Source organism: Sinohyriopsis cumingii, chromosome 5, assembly GCF_028554795.1.
Source record: "Sinohyriopsis cumingii isolate HCF-2022 chromosome 5, ASM2855479v2, whole genome shotgun sequence".
Lineage (NCBI taxonomy): Eukaryota > Metazoa > Mollusca > Bivalvia > Unionida > Unionidae > Sinohyriopsis > Sinohyriopsis cumingii.
Genome location: NC_142965.1, coordinates 20,811,084 through 20,835,588, shown reverse-complemented (window position 1 = coordinate 20,835,588; position 24,505 = coordinate 20,811,084). Strand labels below are relative to the sequence as shown.

At 33.1% G+C, this 24,505-nt stretch overlaps 1 protein-coding gene across 2 annotated transcripts in view; it reads left to right on the top strand.

The window, feature by feature from the left end:
- The first annotated feature begins 4,076 nt into the window (after positions 1-4,076).
- LOC149798754 (glutamate-rich protein 6-like) overlaps positions 4,077-24,505 on the top strand; it is a 107,759-nt gene continuing 87,330 nt past the window's right edge. The window contains exons 1-5 of one of the 2 annotated variants that reach the window (XM_089957628.1): positions 4,077-4,117; positions 5,397-5,540; positions 10,765-10,902; positions 11,758-11,817; positions 20,647-20,779. In XM_089957628.1, the coding sequence (XP_089813754.1) occupies positions 5,492-5,540; positions 10,765-10,902; positions 11,758-11,817; positions 20,647-20,779 (380 nt within the window). In that variant the 5' untranslated portion in view covers positions 4,077-4,117; positions 5,397-5,491. Of the gene's footprint in view, positions 4,118-4,156; positions 4,470-5,396; positions 5,541-10,764; positions 10,903-11,757; positions 11,818-20,646; positions 20,780-24,505 lie in introns of those variants that run through there. The other variant, XM_089957627.1, reaches the window with a different exon arrangement.

Here is a 24,505-nt window from a genome sequence, read left to right as displayed (position 1 = left end):
TTGTTTAGTGTTAAGTGATTATTGAATAAAAAATGTTGTGTTTTGAAAAAAAATGCCTTTGTGGTTTGTTTAGCTATAAGAATGTTGGATTCATGCTCTTTAATTTCTTACTATCCCTCTCATGACACTCACTGAACGGTGCGGCTCGAAAACCGTGTGGGGGGATGTTTTCCTTCACGTTCGCGTTTTGACTTTAAGAACCGGGGGTTGTTTCCAGTCTAACCATCCATTGTCGACTCATCCTCCTACGAAGATGTGCTCCAAACTAGCTAAGCTAAACGAAGCCTACGTGAATTTGCATAGGGTCAGACACAGTCTGATACCGAAGCCAGAAGAAATAGAGAATGTGAGAATGTTAAAAGTCACTGAAGACCTGATAGAAGAGTTCTTCAGAGAAGAAGTGAACAGGGAGAAAGAAGAATGGACAGAGAAGTACAGTCTTCAGAGACAGCAACAGCAGCAGCAACAGCAGCAACAACAATAACAACAGCAGCAGCAACCTGAAGCTGACAGAGGCTTTGTCGATTGTCGTATCGACACCAAAGAGTTCTTGTTCTCTTTCCGAAGAAGCAGACCTATCGCCAGAAAGTCTATAATCAGAGGACATCGCATTCTTAGAAACTAAAAAAGATTGCCATAGCAAACAAAAGAAACAAAAAATACAGCCCTTTTCAGGGCTACCCAATACTCTAGAAAATAAATAACCATCAATTTGCCAATGTGTAGGTAGAGTAGTGTGAATATAAACACTAACTCTTTTTTAAAAAATGTGAGGGTATGTGTTTGTAAGTGTTAACGTACGTTGGTATGGATAGTAGATTAAAATGATGTCTTTTTTTGGTGTTTGAGGTGTATATTTGGGGTTAGATTGGATTGCTTTGCGTATGTGGATAGTCTATTGAAGTGGTTAATAACAAAAATTTTTTAGAATAGTAATGGGTAGCATAAAAAGTGAGTGTTTCTTTTCGGTCCGCGCGTTGTTTTTTGGTCATGATCTAGGTAAGATCAATTTTATGTTTTTAGGGGGATGTTTTCCTTCACGTCCGCGCTTTCACTGTAAATTGAAACTCGCTGGGCAGTCTAGCTACCCTTGTTGATTGATCAACAGTAAAAAATGAGCAACAGATTGACTAAATTGATGGAACTTCAGATGCATCTGGAGTATGCCAGATACCTACTGAACGAGCTGACTGCGGAGGCCCTTGTGGAAGAAGTGAGAATAGAACAGGAGGAGGAGGAGAGAAAAATGAAAGAAGAGAATGAAAGAAAGAGAGAGATCAGGTGTCACCCTATGATGAACCCTGTGTGCAAGGTGACACCTGAGGCAAGGACATCTCGCCAGCCTGTAGCTGAACCACAATCACAACGAAGACAAAGACAAAGAAGACAGAGGGAAGAAGAAGTGTTCACTATTCCGCAAATGGAGGAGTGGAATAGTGAAGCCACCCACCCCCGTCTGCTCTTCAAACGAGTCATGTGAATTGGACTAATGATTTGAGTAGACGTTGTGTCTGTGGTGCCAGACCCGGAAGGTGCCACCATTAACCAGGGGCCTCTGAAGTTAAAAACAAACAGCCCTTTTCAGGGCTACCCCAATACTCTAGAAAAGAAATAACTATCAATTTGCCAATGTCTGTAGGTAGAGTAGTGTGAATATAAACACTAACTCTTTTTTTAAAAAATGTGAGAGTATATGTTTGTGTGTTAGTGTTTGTAAGAGCTCAGGTATGTTTGTGTGAATAGTAGATTATGGGTTTCTTAGCGTATGTGAAGAGTATAGTTTGGGTTTTATTATATGAAATAAGAAAGTATAGTTAGGGTTTTATTATATGAAAAAGTAGGGGGATGTTTTCCTTCACGTCCGAGCGGTGTTGGGTCATGATCTAGGTAAGATCAATTTTATGTTTTTAGGGGATGTTTTCCTTCACGTCCGCGCTTTTCGTATAAGAACCCACAGTATTCGTCGTTCAAACCATTATACAAAGAAGATGGCTTCGAACCAACTGGACAAAATGGAAAAATTACAAGAGGTTTTAGACAATTTAGGAATGATGGAGCAGATGTTAGTAAGACTCAGTGAAGACCACTATTCCTATAGTCCCCATCGTCCCATCGTATAAAGATGGAAATTAATAACGTAAGAAAAGTAAAGGACATAATAAGTGGTGTCATGAAAGAGATAAAGGAGGAGAAGGAGGATGAAGAGGAAAGGATAAGAATAAGAAAATGGAATGAAAAAATTGAAAAAGAAGAAGAAAATGAGAAGAGGAAGAAAGAAGAGGTGGAAGAGAAGAAGAAAGAAGAGGAGGAGAAAAAAAAGAAGAGAAAGAGTGTAGGAGAGAAAATAAGAAGTTGGTTGAGAAAAAGAAGAAATTAGAAGCAGAAGAAGAAGAAAAACCAAAGGCCCTTTTCAGGGCCACCCGTATTTCTCGAAAAGAGAATGACTTTTCAATTGCCTACCCCTTTTTTTAAAAAAATTTTTTTTTAAAAAAAAAATCCCATATTCAATTCCCCTTGTCCCTAGACAAGCCCAAACTCTATTCCCCCCATGTTAATTTCCCTTGTCGCTAGACAGACCCACACTATAGTTCCATGTTAAATTCCCCTTGTCGGTAAAATGACCCACGATTTATTCCCATGTTAATTCCCCTTGTACGTAATCTGACCCACGATTTTTCGCCATGTTAAATTTCCATTGTACGTAATCTGACCCGGGGGGGTGGGTGGGTCTGTAATGCTGATTCCCATTGTACGTAAAGTGCCCCTATTTACTACTTTGAAGTCATCTTTGAAGGTATTTTAGATTAATATATGATTTGTATTGATTGTCACACAGTGGAAAGGTCAGTACTGAGAAACAAATGTAGAGAACATATAGTAAAATTAATTGTGTTCTATGGCCAGCTGCATATATATGTCTGGCAGATATGGCCGAGGAAATCCGAATGTATGGCACAATTAAAAACTCGATGAAATCACGCTAAAGGGAGCTGTGTTAAATCACGAGAATGGGGGTCGGGGTGGGTTGTACAGTTATGCTTATATCGCAGTGTGTTGTTATCGAATTGTGTTTACACACCTAACACCTGTCACTCTTTCTGAAGTTTATTATTGCTGTAGCGCGCCTCTTAAAGTGGCCCACTGTTGTATGGCATTATCTAAATAGGGGCCTGTATCCAGGCTAACCCCCACCCAACACGACTCTACACCCCTATAAAATCTCGCGATAATCAGATCACGTTTTCTACGTGCTTTTCTTTTTGTTGAAGATGCTTGATGCAAGAAAAAAGAAATAAAAAGAAATATGACAGCATCAACATCCACATATGAACAAGACACTAAATATTCCAAAAGTCTTGTACCATTCCTTTGCAACTAGGGAATATACTATAATGGTGGCGCTGGACAGTTTCGTATTTTGCGTAGTTAGAATTTTAAAGAAAAAGACCTTCCCACATTTCCTACTGGTCATACTAGCTGTCTAAGAAATACCCTTTATATATTAGGTATTGTTCAAAAGAAACTTTAATTCCCTTTATTTTGGTGTATGATTGATGGGTTATAGAGTATACATATTGACCTTACTCCAGATACATATCTTTCAGAAATCTGCTAGCTCCACTTGGTCATATTCACTTCCTGAACTATAAATTGTAAAAATAAATCGTCGAAAACTTTTTTTATACATTTTTTAATATTTGGCAATTCATTCATTGCACTTTAGAAGCTGTCTAGACTGGCGAAATTAATTTTCCCTATTTTAATAGCTGCTAAAGATAGTGTACTTTAGACTAACTTTGGCTGTTATTTTAGCACAAGGGAGCAGTCATTTTAGTTATGATTATGGTTGGAGTTAGATCATGTACAATTTCCACAAGTACAATATCCAAAGAAATGTCAGCCACATTAAATCAAAGTAGCATAGAGGTGTACCAACATTCTCTCCACTATGCATGTTTCAAATGCAAACAACTTCACCTTACATTCGTCACTCTCTCAAAATTAAACAATAAGTTGTCAGCGCCTTTAATGCGATTTAATTGACCAATCAAATACTGCCTTTTAGTCACATGATTGTCACCATCACCACTCTGTAAACTATCATGGAGGATTAAGTGTAATAGTTCCTTTAAAATTACTTAAAGTATTCTCCTTTGTTTTGGGTTGATCGCGGTCGTTTTAGTTCGAAACATTTTGGTGAATGAAATTACAAGATGTGTTTGCTTGATTTTTGTTAAAAGTTTCTGGAAAACTTATTAATACACAACAAACAACAAATTAATCGACAATTGGGTTAAGGTTTTGGATATGATGCGATAATCGTAATTCAATGCAGGTTACTCTGACATATTTACATCCATACAGAAATACTCCATATATTGCTTTTTTCATGCGAAGGTTTGCCTATTTTGGATTATTAGCTGTTTAATCGTTCGATTATTTCCGCAACATAATAAAATACGAGGAAGGTAGGTAGGTGTGCGTGTGTGTGTGTGTGTGTGTGTGTGTGTCTAATGCTAAAAGCTACAAACTAATGAAATAGTTTGAGGGCATAATGAGTTTTTTTTTAGCCATGTAGCTTCAGATCTTCGTGGTTGTATGTGTGTCTGTGTTATTTTATGACCTTAAGTTGTAGCATTTTTTTAATCGAGACTAGGTTTCCTCTTTGACAATCTCCTCCAGCATTTAGATTGTAATACATTTCCACCCCCACAGTCACTTAATGTTTTTGACAGCATTTTTATTTGCATTCCAAGTATTAATTTAGTCATTAATCAATGCTCACTTGGTTGAGTCATTTAAATGGAATGCAGATTTTGTAAACATTTACAATAAAGAATGAACATGTAAACATTACAACAATATTTTCTAAACAAACTAGGTCTTTAAATTTATTGGTTTTTGTATGCAAGATTGTAACTTAGCAGACCTGAGTTTATTACTTGATGGTAGCTATTCCTCCCAGAATGTTACGCTAATGCACCCAAAATCTTTATTGAACACAGGAGTAGGCTTAGATGACCAATAAATAAATACTTGAGCCAAACTATGACATTGCAAAAAATTAAACCCTCAGCTCCAATAAAAATAAATAAATAAAAAACTAAAACTTTATAGATATTAAGTCTCTTGGAGAAGTTTATCATGAAAGTTTTTCTTTTAAATTTAACATGTATTATTGTAATTAGTGAAAATCAATTTTATGTAATATGCATTTTGTGTTAACATTTTTTGTAACATGTAGCATTAAGTACAGTCACATCATGCAATTAAACATTTTATGTATTTACTAAATAAATATTGGTATCTGATATCAATTGTACTTGAAATTAATATTTGATCTTCATTTTAACATTATGATATATTTATCATTATGTTTTATCATTTTGTGATAGCTATTTCATTCTGGATGGATCCTTGAGATGAGGTATAGAGTGAGCAAAAACAACACACAACACAGCAACAGAGCGACCAAAAAACTTCAAGTACAATGGATGCAGGAAGAAGACCTGGGTCAGCGTCCTCAATTTTCTCAGTTGGTATGTGAGCCATGTTACTAGATCTCTGGGCTTTTTTGACATTCCTTAGCCCCATCCCAGCATGTGTGGCTGGTTAGAGCATAGAAATGACACCCTGTTGTTCTAAAAGTGTATTTGGTGTGGGTTTCCCCCGTCATTCCCTGAGGTCTGTAAGTGTAGTTGTTAGAAAACAATAATGCGTTATTAAAAAATTTGCAGAGTTTTCTATTTTTTATCCATCAAATCTGTGAGTTTTATTATCTCATGAAGTTAAAAGGTGTACTTTCTTCCCTTTGTCTGAGCTGACAGTGGGCCAGATTTCCACCAGTTACTTCGGATTGGGGTTGTATTTTTAACCCACAGGCTAGTTACGGCCCTGGGTTAATTTCCTTCCCCTTTTAAAGTTATTTTGATTATTTGAAGTGATTTTGCCAGAGTCTTTCTCTCTGTATTGTGTTATTTGTAATATTTTTTTTTCTATATTTTTTTAAATTTTTTTTCTATATTTTTTTAAATATTTTTTTTATATGTATGTATGTATAATGTTTTGTATGCTAAATGACCGGACAGCTTATCTGGTCCAAATCTATAAGTTTTCTTCCTATCTACTATACCCACAAAAATAATAACTGTCAGAGATGTATTATTGTTTGTGTATGCATGTAGTGTGTCTGTTATAGGAATATATGCCGTAGCATATAGGAATATGGGTTTTAGGTATTGTTTGCTTGATTTCAATACAGGGGTTTCCCACATATGGTGGTGGGGGTCGTTCATTTGCTTTAAGTTTTTTGGTTGTGCCATAGCACAAAAATTTTATTATCAATTGGAGATAGATGAATTCCTCCATACACAGTGTGTTGGAAGAATTTTTTGTTGTTTTAAGTTTAAATTGAATGTACTGTAGCACATAATTGTTGTGTTCAAAGTTGACGTTTCTATTTTGAGGATGTAATGGCAACATCATTTATAATTTAAATTTTAACTGATTGTGCCATAGCACATAATTCCAAATCAGGTTCTTTTTCTAAGTTTTTTCTAAAGTTATAGTGGAAGCCCCAAGTTTCCAAAGTTGGACCTCTCTGGTTGAGATCTCCACTGTGTTCTGTTGAAAAAAAAAAGAAAAGAGACAATTAAAATTTAAATTATTAAATAGTCTTTAAGTAAAAAAATTAATCCAAATGTGTTTATATTGTCTAAATTTGTAGTGAAGATTCCAAATCTCAGCGCCCCTTCTAGATAGTCAAAGCTGACCTCAATGGTTGAAAACTGCACAACACTCTATTCACAAGGAGAAAGATAATTTGTTAAATATTTTACTTAATGAAAAGGTTTGAGTCTAATGATATAGTGGAGATTCCAGGTTTCAGAGTCCCATTAGGGTGTCAATATATGACCTCTCTGGTTGAAATCTCCACCATATTCTGCTCTGGAGAAACAAATATTCTTTTAGGTCAATTTAGGATCAATTATATCTATATAAAAGGATCTATGTGTTGGAGTTAAACTCTAAAGTTATAGTGGAGGTTCCAATTCTCAGAGTCCCATTTGGGAATCAATAAATGACCTCTCTGGTTGAAATCTCCACTATATTTATTTTAGAAAAGTATAATTGTGAACCAGAATATTTTTTTTTTTTTTTTTTAAATTGAAGTATTTTTGAATTTGGAGCCATGTTTGTTGTTGGTCTAGTTATTAGTGGAGGGGTCCCTTTGGGGTGTCACTGTATGACCTGCCCATCATAGACTCCTCCTTCAATCTTCCTTCATTTGTCAAGTAATTTTGTTTGAAGTTTTCAAGAAGTCTAAAGGATACATGTACAATAAAGTGACATGTATGTTAAGAGATTACACCGGCGAATAGATTCTGTTCACAGGTGTAGTAAATCTCTTATTGTCAGAGAAAGAATATGTTTATGTCCGTGTAGTTCCTAGTTCCTATCCACCTGGTTCTACTGTTTCAGTGTGTTGGTCTTGTGTTATTTAACCAGCCATATGGCTATCCAGACCGGTTCATTATTAGGTGACCCCTTTCTTATTCTTTCTTTCATTTATGGCTAAATTAATAAAATTAATTGTATCAATGTATAGTTGTTTGTCATTTATTTGGTCAGTGAAAAGTAAGTTTAATGGATTAAAGGTTCCTATTTTTCTTATGATTTTATTAATTAAAATTTGCCTAGGGTTAGTTAAGTAACTACAATCTAAAATTATATGATTTTTACTGTCTATTGCATTCCCACAAAGTATGCATTTAGATGGGTAGGGTATAATTTTTCTATGATATGCTTCTTCATCTGTCCACCATGCATTATGTAAATATAAATAAATATTAGCTTGCTTGTTTGGTTCCTTTATTCCCTTACAGTGTTTCCATATGGTGGGCCAGTTAACATTTATTTTTTTACTTTCAATATGATTAGGTTTGGAGTCTGTTAATTCTGATATTTCTTTTTCTAATATCTTTTTTTCTAGAATTTGCCATATTTCTTTATTGGATTGAAACTTTTTAATTGTCAGTATTATCTTATAATTACCTTTAGGCTTCTTATCTGTCATTTGTATTTGTTTATTTTTTTTAATGTCAATTTTGTTACTTAATAATTTGCCAAACCAAAAGATGTAAAGTCCCTGCCAATAGTAGGTGGGGTTAGAAGATAAGTTGTTTAATCTATGCATTATATTTGTTTGCTGTTTTGTTATTAAATTAGGGATACCTTGTCCCCCTAATTCTGGTTTCTTTTGTAATGTGTTTTTGGATACTCTGTGTACTGTTTTCCATATGAATTTCATGATCAATGATTCTAGTTTTTCTAAATATAACTTTTCAAATTCTATAACATTAAATTCATACCACAGTGAGTTATATAAATAAGTCTTCGCATTTTGTATTTTATGTGCAAAACTAATGCTTCTATCAGTCCATATTTCTTTGTGTAATTTAAGTCTATTTTTTATTTGAGTAAAATTAAGAATTTTGCTATCTTTCCCAAAATAAATCCCTAATGCCTTAACCTGATATCTAACCTGCTCACTTGGTAATCCTGTAAAATCTTTTTTCCAATTGTTAATTAAAAGAATTTCTGTTTTGTTGAAATTGATTTTAGAGCCGGAGGCTTTCCCAAAATTATTATACTGGTTAGTTAAGTGAAAATAGGATATTTTTGTTGTAATTATGTTAGTACAGTCATCAGCATGTTGAAAAGACTTGCATTCTTCTTTTATGTTTGGTATTTTAATTCCTTTAATTCTTGTGTCTTGCTGGATTGCTTTTTATAGTATTTCAATTCCTAAGACATAGAGGAGCATTGAAATGGGGCAACCTTGCCTCACAGATCTAGTTATTTTAAATGGTTTGGTCGTTGCACCATTAGTCTGTACTTTAGATGTAATATCATTATAGAGTGTTGTAATCCAATTGGTGAATCCATTTCCAAATCCAAATTTTTTAAATACTTTTATGATATAATTTATTTCTACCTGTCAAAGGCTTTCTCCTGGTCAAACAGGATGAGAGCCCCCTCTATTTTTTTGTCTTCCATATAGTCTAATATATTTTTAATTGATAAAGTGTTATTTAAGATATCCCTTTTTTTCCCTCCACATGTCCGGTGGGGGTTTATAATTTCTTCCATTGTTTCTTTTATTCTGTTTGCCAAAATCCTACTATGCTACATTGTTTGTTTATCTCATGTATTAAATATAGATCCAAAGCAAATTAGTGTTCAGTGTGCTGGACTCACAAATAGAAAGGAGTAGGTTCAAATCCGGCACAGACCAGGTTGGGTTGGGTGTCATGTTTTATTCTGATCTGTCCTCACATTATATACTGGCAGAAGAATGTCTTCCCAAGTGCTACAAATATCCACCCATACATATTCATATACTCTCATATTATGTTCTTGCAAAGCTGTCTTCCAAACTGTTGCAAATATTGATAGTATATAATAACTTCATAAATGGTTTTTAATAAATTTATAAGTATGTTTTTTTTGTAGGTTTTATAATTTATTAAAAAGTGTTTATTAACTATAAATTACTACCAACTCAATGATGGAATATTGCTTTAGAACATAACTTCATATAAGTTTTAATAAACAGCCAACTCTTCAGAATGTCATATCCAGGATGAAATATATCTGGGATTAAAAATTTTGTAGATGGCACAAACAATTAATTGCTGACCTATTAAAGCAGATGATTGGGTTCAGTTAGAACAAAACTGAATATCATTCAGCCTTTATTTTGTATTTAATTGACTTCTGTACAGCAAACACAATGTGTTCTTTGTATAGTAGTTGCATTTTTTGGTGTTTTGTTATGTTGTTGTTTGTGTATTTATTGTTTCTGACTTTGTGCCCTTGAAAAGGAACCTGTAGATTTAAAATAAACACTTGGCTGGTTGTGCACTGCTGTTTGTTTTTCTATCATATCAGTTATTTCCCTGATCAACACAATCCTTTTTGATTCAGTTCTTTTGGAAGCACTGTTGTTTGGTGTGTGATTTCTAATGCATTATTAGTTAATTGCAAGTTATTGTAAATTTTCTGTTCATCCTTGAGCAAACCTTTTGAGTGCCAGCTCAGGAGTGACTGATGGTAAAAGCACTGTAACATGCATCATTGGTTTCTCCAGATAAGTAGAAATAAATGTTGATGATACCAGTAACATTTACTGAAGGCTGTCAGTAATTGTTATCACTAATTGAATTATTCCAACTGGCAAACATGGAGGATACTCAAGGTCTGTAATCATTATTTACATATCATTTATACTGAGATTGGCAGAGAGCAAGGGTGTTGAATGAAATGAATGGGGGAATTAAGAGCATATCAAATGCTACTTTTAAATCCATTGGGTGGTAGAGAGGGTGGCAAGTGACCTAGGTTGGGTGAGTGGGTGATGAGAAATTGGGAAGCACTATACATTCTTTCCAGAAAACAACTGCATGTGAATGAATTCTCTAAAATAAATTGTAATTAGTGTAAGGCTAAAAAAGAGACAAATGATCAGAACTATCATGATCATCTGTGGATATATATTTTCCTTTACAACAATTTATGTTTCAGTAGTTTTCCTTGGAAATGTGTTAAAAAAATTCTACATAGTTATTTACTGCACATATATTTGGAAGAAAAAAAAACTTAAAGTATTCTAGCTGTAACCAGTGTACATTATGCTGCAAATACATGATTATTTTCCTCCAGTTTTCACTACAGTTTTTGTTTTTTATTTCATTTTAACAGGCAGCCTACCATATCATCTTCGAGATGACATTATGACAGATCATTTAGACAGTGTGGAGTTTTCCAAAGGAAAACCACTCCCACCAATTGGTGGAGGGGGTGGAGATTCACCAGACAAACATGACATTGAAATAGAAGGTACCATATTTCTCTTTAATTCCATTACAATTATTGTATTTATTTTATTTTATTTTTCTACAGTACTCTTTCAGTCAAATATTTCAGTCAGAGAACACAATTATAAAATTAACATATTTGAATTAAAAAGTATGAAATTAATATATTTGTATTACAATGTAGTGGTATTAACAAAAATGTACAAAAAAATTAAATGTAATGTTGGATTTCAGTATTTATGGCTGTCATTTGTTATAGCATCCTAAATTATAATTACATTCTGGATGTCTCATCATGCCACATTCATCAACCATGAATTTTGTGATCACCATTCTGTTTTTGAGCTTATACTAAAGGTTACTCAGTCAAGTATCATCATATTGTTATTAAATTATTCAGAGTTATTGCCCCTTGCACACTGAACTAAGCTTTCTTCAGTCATACCTGGGGCATCTGTGTTATGTGGACACATTTCTAGATTAACTATGTCCAGATAACAGATTAACTATGTCCAGGTAGAAGATTTACTATGTCCTGGTATAAGGTTAACTGTGTCCTGGTAAAAGATTTACTATGTCCAGGTAGAAGATTTACTATGTCCAGGTAAAAGGTTAACTGTGTCCTGGTAAAAGGTTAACTGTGTCCTGGTAAAAGATTTACTATGTCCAGGTAGAAGATTAGCTGTGTCCAGGTAAAAGATTAGCTGTTTCCAGGTAAAAGATTAACTATGTCCAGGTAGAAGATTAACTATGTTCAGGTAGAAGATTAACTATGTTCAGGTAAATGATGAAACAAACTGATCATAATAAATCTTTCTGAGAGTTGAAACAAACATTTATACTCTTTGTACAAAATTTGTGTATTTTTTATGCATAGATCATTATGAAGAGGAAAATTTTGAAGATGATTCTGATGACAGATCAACAACTTCACCAGGTAAAGTAATGGGGAAAAAATCACTTAAAATACCAACAGTAATAATACATTTTTCACTTGCTTGATATCAATCTTTTTGGCAGATGCTGCACTAACTCATGTCATGGTATGTCTGACTTGTAATGAGTTACCCAGATTAGCTGTCTGACCTCAGTTAGTTGTCCAACCTGGATTAGCTGTTTTACCTGGATTAGCTGTCTAGCCCAGATTAGTATCTAACCCAGATTAGTTGTCTAACCCAGATTAGGTATCTAACCCAGATTAGCTGTCTAACCTTTATAAGCTATCTAACCCAGATTAGCTTGTTATGTATATTTGATTTAATTTATATTTGATTTAATTTAATTGTTTGTTTGTTAGTTTTAGAATTTTTTTTAATTCTATTACATCCTATTGTAATGTAACTTTAATTACTGGATTTGAAATTTTCCAGAAATTAGTGTGACCTGACTGTTTTTTTGTCTTCATCTATAATGCCATGATGAAAGAACTGTCAGTGACTGATTGCATCTAATAGTTCCTGTTCAACTTGTGTTATAACCATTGTCAGCACTTTGCCTCTTGTGGCAGCACATGTCCTCCAAGCAAGTTGAAAATGTGCCTAAATATGGCTAAATATGCCTCATTACAAATTGTTATTTTTGATTTTCCAGAGACTTGATTCACAGAGAAATTAATAAATAAAAAAAACATAATTTTAAATAGAGGATTTTTTTTTAAACTAATGTGAGATTGATGGTGCTGTAAAATTGCATTGAGTTGACATTGAGTAATATGATCCATTACTGATATTTTGGAATCAATGGAGTCAGTAACACACCTGCTCATATTGCTTAATGTATCGGCCTGGTTTTTTATCCAGATGGACCTGAACGTTATAAAATTAACAGAAGTCAATGAGTCATTAGGAGAGTGTGTACGTCAGCATGCTAGAACCCATTAGACATGAATGGATATGAATATGTACATTCTTTATATCCATATAAATATGTGAAGCAAAAGGAAAAGATAATCATAATAAAAACTAGTTTAAATATTTTAATTAAGTCTTGCTTTATATAGATTGGCAACTACAAAAGCAACTTTAAATTCGCTAGGAGAAATTGGCAGTTCAAATGGTTATTAGGCACTGATGGAAATTTTCTGGTATCATCTGTTAGATTAAGTATTAATTTCCAGTACAAGCTCATGTACATTAGAGATTTACTTCCTGTTTCTGTACTTAGCTATCTTTAAATTGAAACCTTGAATTGGTTGCAATATGATAATGTGGTTTATAGACAGTCATCCGATAACAGACATAGTCATTGTAGAAATTAGCTACTTTTATGTCAAGAAACTATATATCTATTCAAGTATACAGAAAACAGAAACTCTGAATGAGAAAAATAAATAATTTATTCAGATCTTAACATGTTATATTTGTCAATATTTAAATTAATTGAGTAGAATTTACATGTTTTCTTATTATGTTCATTCTATTTCATTAAATTTCAAAATAACCAACAGTCTCAGCAACTTCTGTTCAATAACAGTAGTAATCACAAACAATTCACTAGTAAGATTTAAGAATATTCAATGGAGTAACATTAATAAAAATGTAAAGTCATACAAGTGTACTAAAATAGCATTGTGTAAGTTTTATCAAGACCCACTACCACTATGTATAAGTAGTACTCTATGCTATAATATTTTGGATTTGATTTTCTTTAGTACAGAAATTTACAATATATATACATATTGCAGAAATGAATGTATATTTCCAAATATAATTATTTTAAATTAATTTTTTTCAAGAGAATGACAACATCCCCTACCACTTTTGGAAACTGGTTTACAAAATGGGAACACAGTATATATTGTAATTGCACAACAATCCAATGTACTTAAAGGAAAACTGACACCCCTATTTATAACTTTTAGTTGCACTACACCATGTAACTCTTCCAAAATAATGCACAGTTCTAACAGGGATTTAAGAAAACAATAAATATTAACCACCATGAAAATGTTGTGATTCAAGACTGATATATCATGCTAATTATATTATTCCACTTTTAATTACAAATATATGACCAAACACAGAAGTTGTTGTGTAATACATATAACAGTTAACACTGGCCACCATATGAGATTGTTAGTGCAGAACAATTAAAACATGCAAAATATGGATATGTTATCTTTGCAGGAAAATTTAAACATGCACAAACATGTTATCTTTGCAGGAGATGGTATGTTGGCTATTGTATTGTTAAGCAAAATTGGTTCTATTCAAAAGCTAAAATGTTTATTAATGTTTAACATCACTTCACATACCACTTAGTGAAAACTGAAGGTGCCTCCAATACACAAATTGTTTCCAGACATAGATGGTTAACATCATAAAATTCATGTTGAACTTTGAACATAGCCCAGAATAAAGATCATGTAAGTCTACAGAATATTCTTTGGCAAAACATTGTTCTGAATGTATTATCTAAATACCCATTTGTACATGAATTTGTTAGAATAACTATTATAAATATCATTTATAGAATTCAAACATTGTAAACAAATGATATGACATGAATGCTTACCATGCTTTACATGTACACCTGCAACAAGAGAATGGTACATGTCAATATATCACAACAAATCTCTACCAGAAGTAAATAGTTTGAACTCAAGTAAATTTTTTAACAATTTAAATCTTCTGGTTTCATGATAATGTTTTTGTTTTCTCACACTTGTGATCTGATGGTTCACTGTCAGATTTCCAGATTTGACTCTCAGTTTTTGAAAAACAACGGTCTTTCACACTCATTTCTGAAATCCTATAGAGAACCGTGAGTCTAGATTAAAAGGAAATACATTTGATTGATTTGGGGATAGTCTGTAAAGGGATCAGTAAAGACATATTGTTTTTAGGAATGATGACTTTCACAGAGTAACAAGTTTTATTGTAAATGATGATAAATATATTACATTATTGAGAATCTTGATCACATGATGCTATTAATTATGCGTCATCACATGCCCTCATTGTGCAGATCACATGACAATACTATAATTGTTTGGATCACATGGCAACACTATAATTGTGTAGACCACATGACATCTATTGTGTTACTGTCCATGATGTCATGATTGCACTGTTATGTCATGATTTGAAATTGAAGAGAGCTGTAATGCCTCAAATTTCCACAAAAGTGAACACGTGATGATGCTCCTAAAAATTCCTTTTCCTCCTTGGATTTATCATACATGTAAGTTGTATATTGCTTCTTTGACTCAGTTTCTATCCATATCTTAGCATTTCATTTAATGGACTTTCTGCATTGAAAATAATTTTAAAAGTTAGTATAGATGATATTTTACCTACCAAAACATCTTTCACTATAATAATAATAATAATAATAATAATAATAATAATAATAACAATAATAATAATACAATCGTCATTATAATAACGATAATAATAATATTATTATTATTATTATTTTTTTATTTTTTTAATGCCAAAAATAGCATGTCTTTTGATACAATTTGGGGGGATACTATTTTTTTAATCCTTATATGGGTTTATTAACTTAGAAATTGCTCACTATTATTTCACTATCACTTTTAATCTATTCATTACTGAAAATAGAATAGTATGGTATTGATCATGTGTATTGGTCATGTGGCAGTCACAGCTAAACATGTTGTAACACACTCACCCCAGTTTAATTTCCAGCTCAAGTTCACATACATTTAGAAAATAACTTTCTGTTTCAGGACTGTTACACTGACTACTTGCATGTCAAGGTACTATACATATATCCAAGTATACAGACAACAGAAGCTCTGAATGAGAAAAATAAAGGATATATTCAAATCTTAACATGTTATATTTGTCAGTAAATAACTTAACGTGACAGAATTTACATGTTCTGTTAATTATGTTCTCTATATTTCATGACATGTCATAATAACCAACAGTCTCAGCAACTTGTTTTAAATAACAATAGTGATTACAAACAGTTCACTAGTAAGATTTAAAAATATTCATAGGTATTTTTATGAAGGTTGCACTGCCATAAATATTTGCATATTAATTTCATCAGAATGCATCAGATTGCTGGGTAATAAGGTCTTAATTGTAAGTTGGGTTGGTAATGTGAGTAGAACTGTGTATCTGAGTTGTATAACTTTTACATTCTAACAGAAAGTGTTCAGCTGCTTTTACTTTTCCAAAGGTGCATTACCTATTATCAGAAACATGATTTTGGAATAAATAATTATTTAAGCTACTGCATTTTGTTCTTAGTCACGTACTATGATGAACTTGATCCACCCAATCACCATCAGAATAATACAAAAGATTTTTATATTTCACATCAATCAGGTAAGTTTTCAGATTCTAGATGGATGTATTACTAATTATTTCAATCAGTAACATATTCCACTGTTGAATTGTGCAGGATAGAAAAGATTTTTGATAAAGATTCGTTTGGCACTAAGGAGGTTGAATTGTATTGGATAATCAAGTGGAGTAGCCATCATTCTTAAAAACAAGAGGATGAATTATATCTGGTCAGTAATTTGAAGCAAAACCATGGTACATTTTAAACAAGATAATTAATTTATGCCTATTGTGTCGATGATTCAGGCTATTCCACCCAGTTTCCTCATATAATAATGCCCAAGCCACACTCTTGGCATCTTCGCTAGTCAAGGTTCTGATATGATAACCCTGTCTATGCCTTGATAGATTGAACAGATATTTTATTGCTTTGTCCTAGCAATATCTATTGAATTTCATGAGTTGCTTCCCTTAGAATATAATGCCAACTAACCAAGTGTAACAGTAGTGCATTGCACATCAGCCGAAAATGATAGAGGCAATTAACTTAAAAAGATTACTTGGTAAATTTAACACCAAAAGTATGACTACATACCAGAGGGAAGCCATTACAGGTGTATTTGAGTGTAAGGTATTGGTATGAGCACAGTCCGGCAGTGGAAAATTGCTTATTTATCAGTCCATTCATGTTGTGTGCAGGGAGCGGGGTATGGTCTCGATCATGTAGGAACAGTGTTCACATTTGGACAACTTAAATGAAATTTGAACAACTTAAAAATGAGATTAACAGACCTGAAGGATGGTAATATCTGCTCAATACACCAAGGTATAGATAGGGTTATCATATCGCAACCTTGGCAATTGAAGATGCGCTCTTGGTAGCACCTGATACTTTTCTCATAGCCTTCAAATTTATTTTTTCCATTCATTTCGTTTCTTGCATAATAAGTTATCTCAGATACAATCAGCTTAGTCAAACATGGGAAGTATAAAAGATGTATACATTCTTTCCAAGGACAAGAGATCCATTCTATATTTCACATTTTTTAAAACATTTGCTTTCTTGCAGGTCTTTTCAGATTAATGCTTGGCATGAATTTGCCATGCGCCATCGCATGACACTATAATACCTAAGTAAGATGCCTAAGTGTTTAGGTTGGAATTCTTGAATATCTTTACCGGATATCTGCAGTCTAGGTTGGTTATTTGAATGTTGCTTTTGTGTTGTGAGAATTGACTTTATTTTATTTGGGTTAAAGGTCACTAGCCAAAAAGGGGACAAGTACTGTAATGTTTAATGTCCAAATTTAGGATTTTGTTAGCCTCATCTGGATTTTCAATGATTATATATAGTGTAGTATCATCTGCAAATAGTCTTAGTGATGATTGTATATCATTTACAATATCATTTATATATACTGAAAGTGATAATGGTCCATGGATCAATCCTTGAGGGACTCCCGCATTTATAAATTGAAAATCAGGATATCATGAATGGGGACAACTCTTTTGTTTTCCTAATGACATGTAATGTACTAACCATGACAGTAGTCTACCTTGAACACTGATCTTCTTAAGTTTAAGTAGTCTGGAATGCTAAACATGATCAAACACTTTCTTAATATCAAAGAAAACAGTTCTAACTTCCTTTCCCTGGTCTGGAATGCCAGACACATTCAAACACTTTACTAATGTGAATAAAAAACAGTTTTCATTTCTTTTCTGTGGTCTAGAGCTAAAAAAGTCATATTATAAATATCTAATAGCTTATTTGTTGTAGAGTCACCGGGTGTAAAGCCCGATTGATCAGGTGAAATCAAGTTATGTTGAACAATATAATTATGCAAATATTTGTAGACATGTTTTTTAAACACCTTACATTAAATTCAAAGAAGTGATATTAGGTGACAGTTTGAAACATTTGTTCTGCATCTTTTCTTAAATACTGGGACCACAATTGTTAATTTTCAAGAATATGGAAATCTTGAGGATAAGAAAAATGTTCAAGATCAAATATAGTGGATTCTTAATTGAACATGCAATTATTTTATGTAATTAAAGAATAAGTTTGATTTCCACCATTACACAAAATAAAATCTACGTGTTTCCCCCTAGTTGCCCTTCTACCTGATTTTAGTTTATAAAACATAACTTTACCCTATTTAACCATCCTTCTGGTTTAATTTCCACAACATAACTTTACCCTGGTTGCCCATCCTCCTGACTTTAGTTCCACAGCATGACATTACCCTAGTTGCCCATCCTCCTCACTTTAGTTCACCACATAACTTTACCCTTGTTGCCCATCCTCCTGACTTTAGTTCCACAGTATGACATTACCCTAGTTGCCCATCCTCCTCACTTTAGTTTCCACAACAAAACTTTACCCTAGTTGCCCATCCTCCTGACTTTAGTTTCCACAACATAACTTTATCCTAGTTGCCCATCCTCCTCACTTTAGTTTACCACATGACTTTACTCTAGTTGCCCATCCTCCTAAGTTTAGTTTACCACATAACTTTACCCTATCGTCCACCCTTCTGACTTTAGTTTCCACAACATAATTTTACCCTATTGCCCATCCTCCTCACTTTAGTTTGCACATCATAACTTCATGAAGGATAATTTAATTCCTAGCCAGATTTTGATGCAGTTTATATTCTGAGCAAATGATGATTACATTTCCAACATTTCATGGTGTTTGTGACAGGAGTTATGTGCCCTTATTGCTGTCCCCCTGATTTTGGTCTTACTTTGTCATGAATTGGTGGATTTTAACTGGCTGATGAGGCCTGGAATACAGCTTATTTTAAACATCATCTATGGGGGCAGCCTCTGGTGGCTGAGTGGTCTAAAGTATCTGCCTTTACTGAATCTAGGGGGCAGCCTCTGGTGGCTGAGTGGTCTAAAGCACCTGCCTTTACAAATCACAGCTATCTCATCTCTGTCCACATGGGTTCTAGTCAGGGTGGGTATGTGAGAAAGCTGCCAGTAGCTTCCTTTGGGTCAGTGGTTCTTTCTGGCATTTTCCCGGGTTCTTCCTCCATCAGTTATACACTTGCACTGAAAAATGGCATAGAACTCCAAAACAACAACAACAGCAGTCTTTTAGTGGAGTTAAAGTCCCTTTTTTAATAATTCTAATTTAGTATTGTTCTTTATGTTAATAGGGGTTTGAATTAGTTTGATTTCTAGCATACAGTGACATATACAGAAGTTATGGGCTTTTGATTTTTGTCTGTTCTTCTGATTTGCTTTCCACAGCATAACTTTGCCATGAATAGCTTCATTTCTATATTTACACATTACTTTGCCATGATTAGCTTCATTTCTATATTTACACAGCATTACTTTGCCATGATTAGCTTCATTTCTACATTTACACGGCATTACTTTGCCATGAATAGTTTCATTTCTACCTGTGCACAGCATTACTTTGCCATGAATAGCTTCATTTCTTCACTGGCACAGCATTAATTTGCCATGAATAGTTTCATCTCTCCCATAGTAGTGCCCTTTGAAATGTACCCAAAGGCATTCTAAATTGCATTTGGTAGGGCCTTTAATATGTACTGTTACATAAATTTAATTTGTATTGTTTGTTAATTTTTTCTCCATGTTTATATGTTGTGTATAATTGTAGTTAGTACTTGACCTTGTCTAAATCATGTTCATGTTGTACCTGACCAGTAACATTGATTTTGTAAACAGCAGAATACATAGCTAATTCTGATGATTGTAGATTAAGTATTCAGCTCTTTATTAATGTAACCATGTTTATTTTGAGTCTAGGACATTGGTATTCCCACATGGAAATACCTAGTGTACTTGACATTTCTTTATCATAATTTTAGTAATAGGTCTTATTTTGTGACAACTTAGAATGCTCTAACAATGAAATTCTGACCCTTATCCTGGTTCTATTTTTATGTCTTAGTTTTTTTTATAATTCCTGTTTTCTTGAAAAATTCCTCATTTTTGCATTTAGCATTTGAGGTTGAATCAGTGTTATTGTTGTGTTCAATATTTCATTTCATCAACTTATTATTCAGTGGAAATACAAGGTGTTCATTAAATAATACTCTTGGACTGGAACATTAATTTGGAATTATAGTGAAGTCAGAGAAGTACATTTTGGGATTTTATGATTGTAATGCATCAAAAGATTGTAAGCACATTGCCATATTACAGGTCACTGGCACATTAGCATATTTGAGACTACAGGCATGTCAGTACATTCACTATTGGGATTTAATTAGAACACCACTGGAATTTAATGAGAACTTTATTCACTTGGGCTTTTGATAGAACTTTTGGACTATTTAAGAACTAATTCATAAGATCATAAGTTTTTTTAAAATTTTTAGTTTGTATACTGGGTAAATAAATTATTTGTTGTTTTATCTTGTCTTGTCTAGCCTTGCCTTGCCTTGTCTTAAATTGTATTATTGTATTGTATTATATAGAAAAAAACAAATTGAGTTATATTATATATTTATCTCCAGCTATACTTGATACCCCAGGAGAGGGGAAGGCCAGACCAAAGATTGTCCAGTCATTTCGAGCAGAGATAATGGACGAAGCAACGGGGAAAACCTCACCCAGTCCAATTAGTTCAGTCAGAAAGGCTAGAAAAGAGTAAGCTTATAAAACTGTATAATCACTTACTTTAAATTGGTCATTATTATTATCAGGTCCAGTAATATTGTCCAGCATATTTTGTTGTCATTTATTTGTATATTTCTTTTTGCAAGCTTAAAATGCAGTAAAAGTTATGGCATGTTCAGAGTTTGTTAGAACAATATGTTTCTACAGAATTTGAAAGACTAGAGACAAGAACCCTAAATAAAACCAGGTTCCATTTTTAACCCTACTGTTAATAGAGTAGGGGTGCTTATGGAATGGTTTGTCATCCATCATTCATCATCTATCCATCCATTAGCATGAGTTTTTTTATTCCTTGTAAACTACTTAGAAGACTGCCATGAAATTTTATACATTGATCTCATGGTTTACTTGGTACTAAATGAAAATTTTACACTCATGTATCTCATGGTTTAAAGGGGCCTCGAGTGGCCGAGTGGTCTAAAGCACTCACCGTTATGGATCACTGCCACCTCACCTCTGTCTGCCTCATTTAAAGTCTTGGGCTCAGCCAATGTGGGTATGTGTGTAAGCTTGCCATTAGCTTCTCATGGGACGGTGGTTCTTTCCAGGGTTTTCCCAGATTCTTCCTCTACCATTTATACTGGCCGCTATGTATAGTCTATCTTGTGCTGAAAATGGCGTTAAACCATATAATAAAAACAACATCTCATGGTTTACTTGGTCTTAAATGAAAATTTTATAGACATTTATTTCATGGTTTTACATGGTCCTAAATGAAAATTTTACACATTTATCTCATGGCTTATTTGATCCTAAATAAAATTGTACACACATTTATCTCATGGCTTACTTATGGTCCTAAATGAAAATTTTACACACATTTATCTCATGGATTACTTGATTCTATGTGAAGACTTTACACACATTTATCTCATGGCTTACATAGTCCTAAATGAAAATTTTACACACATTTATCTCATGGCTTACTTGGTCCTAAATGGAATTTTACACACATTTATCTCATGGCTTACTTGGTCCTATATGAAAATTTTACACATCTTTATCTCATGGCTTACATGGTCCTAAATGAAAATTTTACACACTTTCATCTCATTGCTTACTTGATCCTAAATGAAAATTGTACACACATTTATCTCATGGTTTACTTCTGGTCCTAAATGAAAATTTTACACAAATTTATCTCATGGTTTACATGGTCCTAAATGAAAATGTTGCTGCTTTGATAACTAATATGTGTACTACCATCTTGAAATCTTGTTATCACTACTCCTTCTGAATGGATGATTTATCAGACATGGTGTTTTCACTAAAAGAATTCATATGATGTCTAGCTGGTCCTAAGTGAAAATGGTGCCAACCTAATGGCCATCTTGAAATTTTTTTTTTTATTGCAATGCTTCCTGAAGGTGGCACTTATAATACAGTTATTGTGTACTTCTGAGAGAGGGACTGGTTTATGGTGAAATAGCTTGCATTGGTAACATTCTGGTTGGAGAGAATGTTGGCATACTTCTATGCTAATTTCATGTACTCTGACAGAACTGTCTTTACAAAAGTCATATGGTAATTATGGAGCTATGCACTGTCTATAGCTGACAGTTGATAAGATGTATGGTCTGATGTTCTGGAAAAAAGAGCCAGAACCAGTCAAAAGGAAACTAGTGTTAGCAATAATAATAATAGGAAAATGTGTTTGTCAGATCAGGCAAAATCAGCTTCTGAAAATGCAGTGAATGAAGTATAAAATGCAATGAACGAAGTATAAAATGCAATGAATGAAGTATAAAATGCAATGAATGAAGTATAAAATGCAATGAATGAAGTATAAAATGCAATGAATGAAGTATAAAATACAATGAATGAAGTATAAAATGCAATGAATGAAGTATAAAATGCAATGAATGAAGTATAAAATGCCATGAATGAAATATAAAATGCAATGAATGAAGTATAAAATACAATGAATGAAGTATAAAATGCAATGAATGAAGTATAAAATACAATGAATGAAGTATAAAATGCAATAAATGAACTATAAATTGCAGTGAATCAAGTATAAAATACAATGAATGAAATATAAAGTGCAATGAATGAAGTGTAAAATACGTAAAAAGTAAAAAAATTAATGGCTCCTTTTTTCAATTTGCCTTTAAAGTCCAGAAAATCATTAATCAAACATAGCAGTGTTTTAAGAGATGAAGTAAGGCTAATCTGTGTAGTATTCTATAACTCAAATTACATCTATCATACACAGAAATAAAGAGAATTGAAGTTAATATAACAATATCTAGGATATGCAAGATCTTTTTTAAAAAACCATGAGGAAAACTTGATAAATTCTTTTTCTTTAGAATCTAACCTGTCACAGTGGTGGTCCTGAAAATCTTGTTATCACCATTTCTCCTGAATGAATCTTTATATCATATTACATTTTTTTGCAAAGATTTCTTATGATATCTATTTGGTTGTAAATGAAAATGGTGCCAATATAACTTCTAATATATCTGCTACAATGTCCGTCTTCAAAATCTTAGCACTACATTTTCTAGATGGCTGGCCATATTAGTATTGTTCTTTCACCAAAAGACTTCTTATGATGTTTGGTTGGTACTAAATGGAAGTGGTACATGTCTGAAATCCAATATGGCCACCATGGCACATATTAAAATATCTTTTATTTTTATGCCAAATCAGAAAGTCATATTAACATGGAGTTTCCACCAGTGGACTTCTTATGATGCCTTGTTATTTTCATACAAATCAGAAAGTCATATTAACATGGAGTTTCCACCAGTAGACTTCTTATTATGCCTTGTTATTTTTATACAAATCAGAAAGTCATATTAACATGGAGTTTCCACCAGTAGACTTCTTATGATGCCTTGTTATTTTTATACAAATCAGAAAGTCATATTAACATGGAGTTTCCACCAGTAGACTTCTTATTATGCCTTGTTGTTATTATTATGCCAAATCAGAAAGTCGTATTAACATGGGGTTTCCACCAGTAGGCTTCTTATGGTGCCTTGTTATTATTATGCCAAAGCAGAAAGTCATATTAACATGGGGTTTCCACCAGTAGACTTATTATGATGCCTTGTTATTATTATGCCAAAGCAGAAAGTCATATTAACATGGGGTTTCCATCAGTAGACTTCTTATGGTGCCTTGTTATTATTATGCCAAAGCAGAAAATAATATTAACATGGGGTTTCCACCAGTAGACTTCTTATGATGCCTTATTATTATTATGCCACATCAGAAAGTCATATTAACATGGGGTTTCCACCAGTAGACTTCTTATGATGCCTTGTTATTATTATGCCAGATCAGAAAGTCATATTAACATGGAGTTTCCACCAGTAGACTTCTTATGATGCCTTGTTATTATTATGCCAAATCATAAAGTCATATTAACATGGAGTTTCCACCAGTAGACTTCTTATGATGCCTTGTTATTATTATGCCAGATCAGAAAGTCATATTAACATGGGGTTTCCACCAGTAGGCTTCTTATGATGCCTTGTTGATACTAAATAAAAATGGTGCCAATCATATATCCGGTATGTCTGCAACATCAGCTAATTAGAAACTCTTGTTATCACTGAAGAATATCAGAGATGGTTTCACCTTTCAGAAATTAAAATGAAGAAATGGTTTTATCTTGAATTCCTGGAAATTATTTTCAACCATTAGAGTGTCAGTCCCTTAAAAGGGACTCTTGTTCATTTTTGC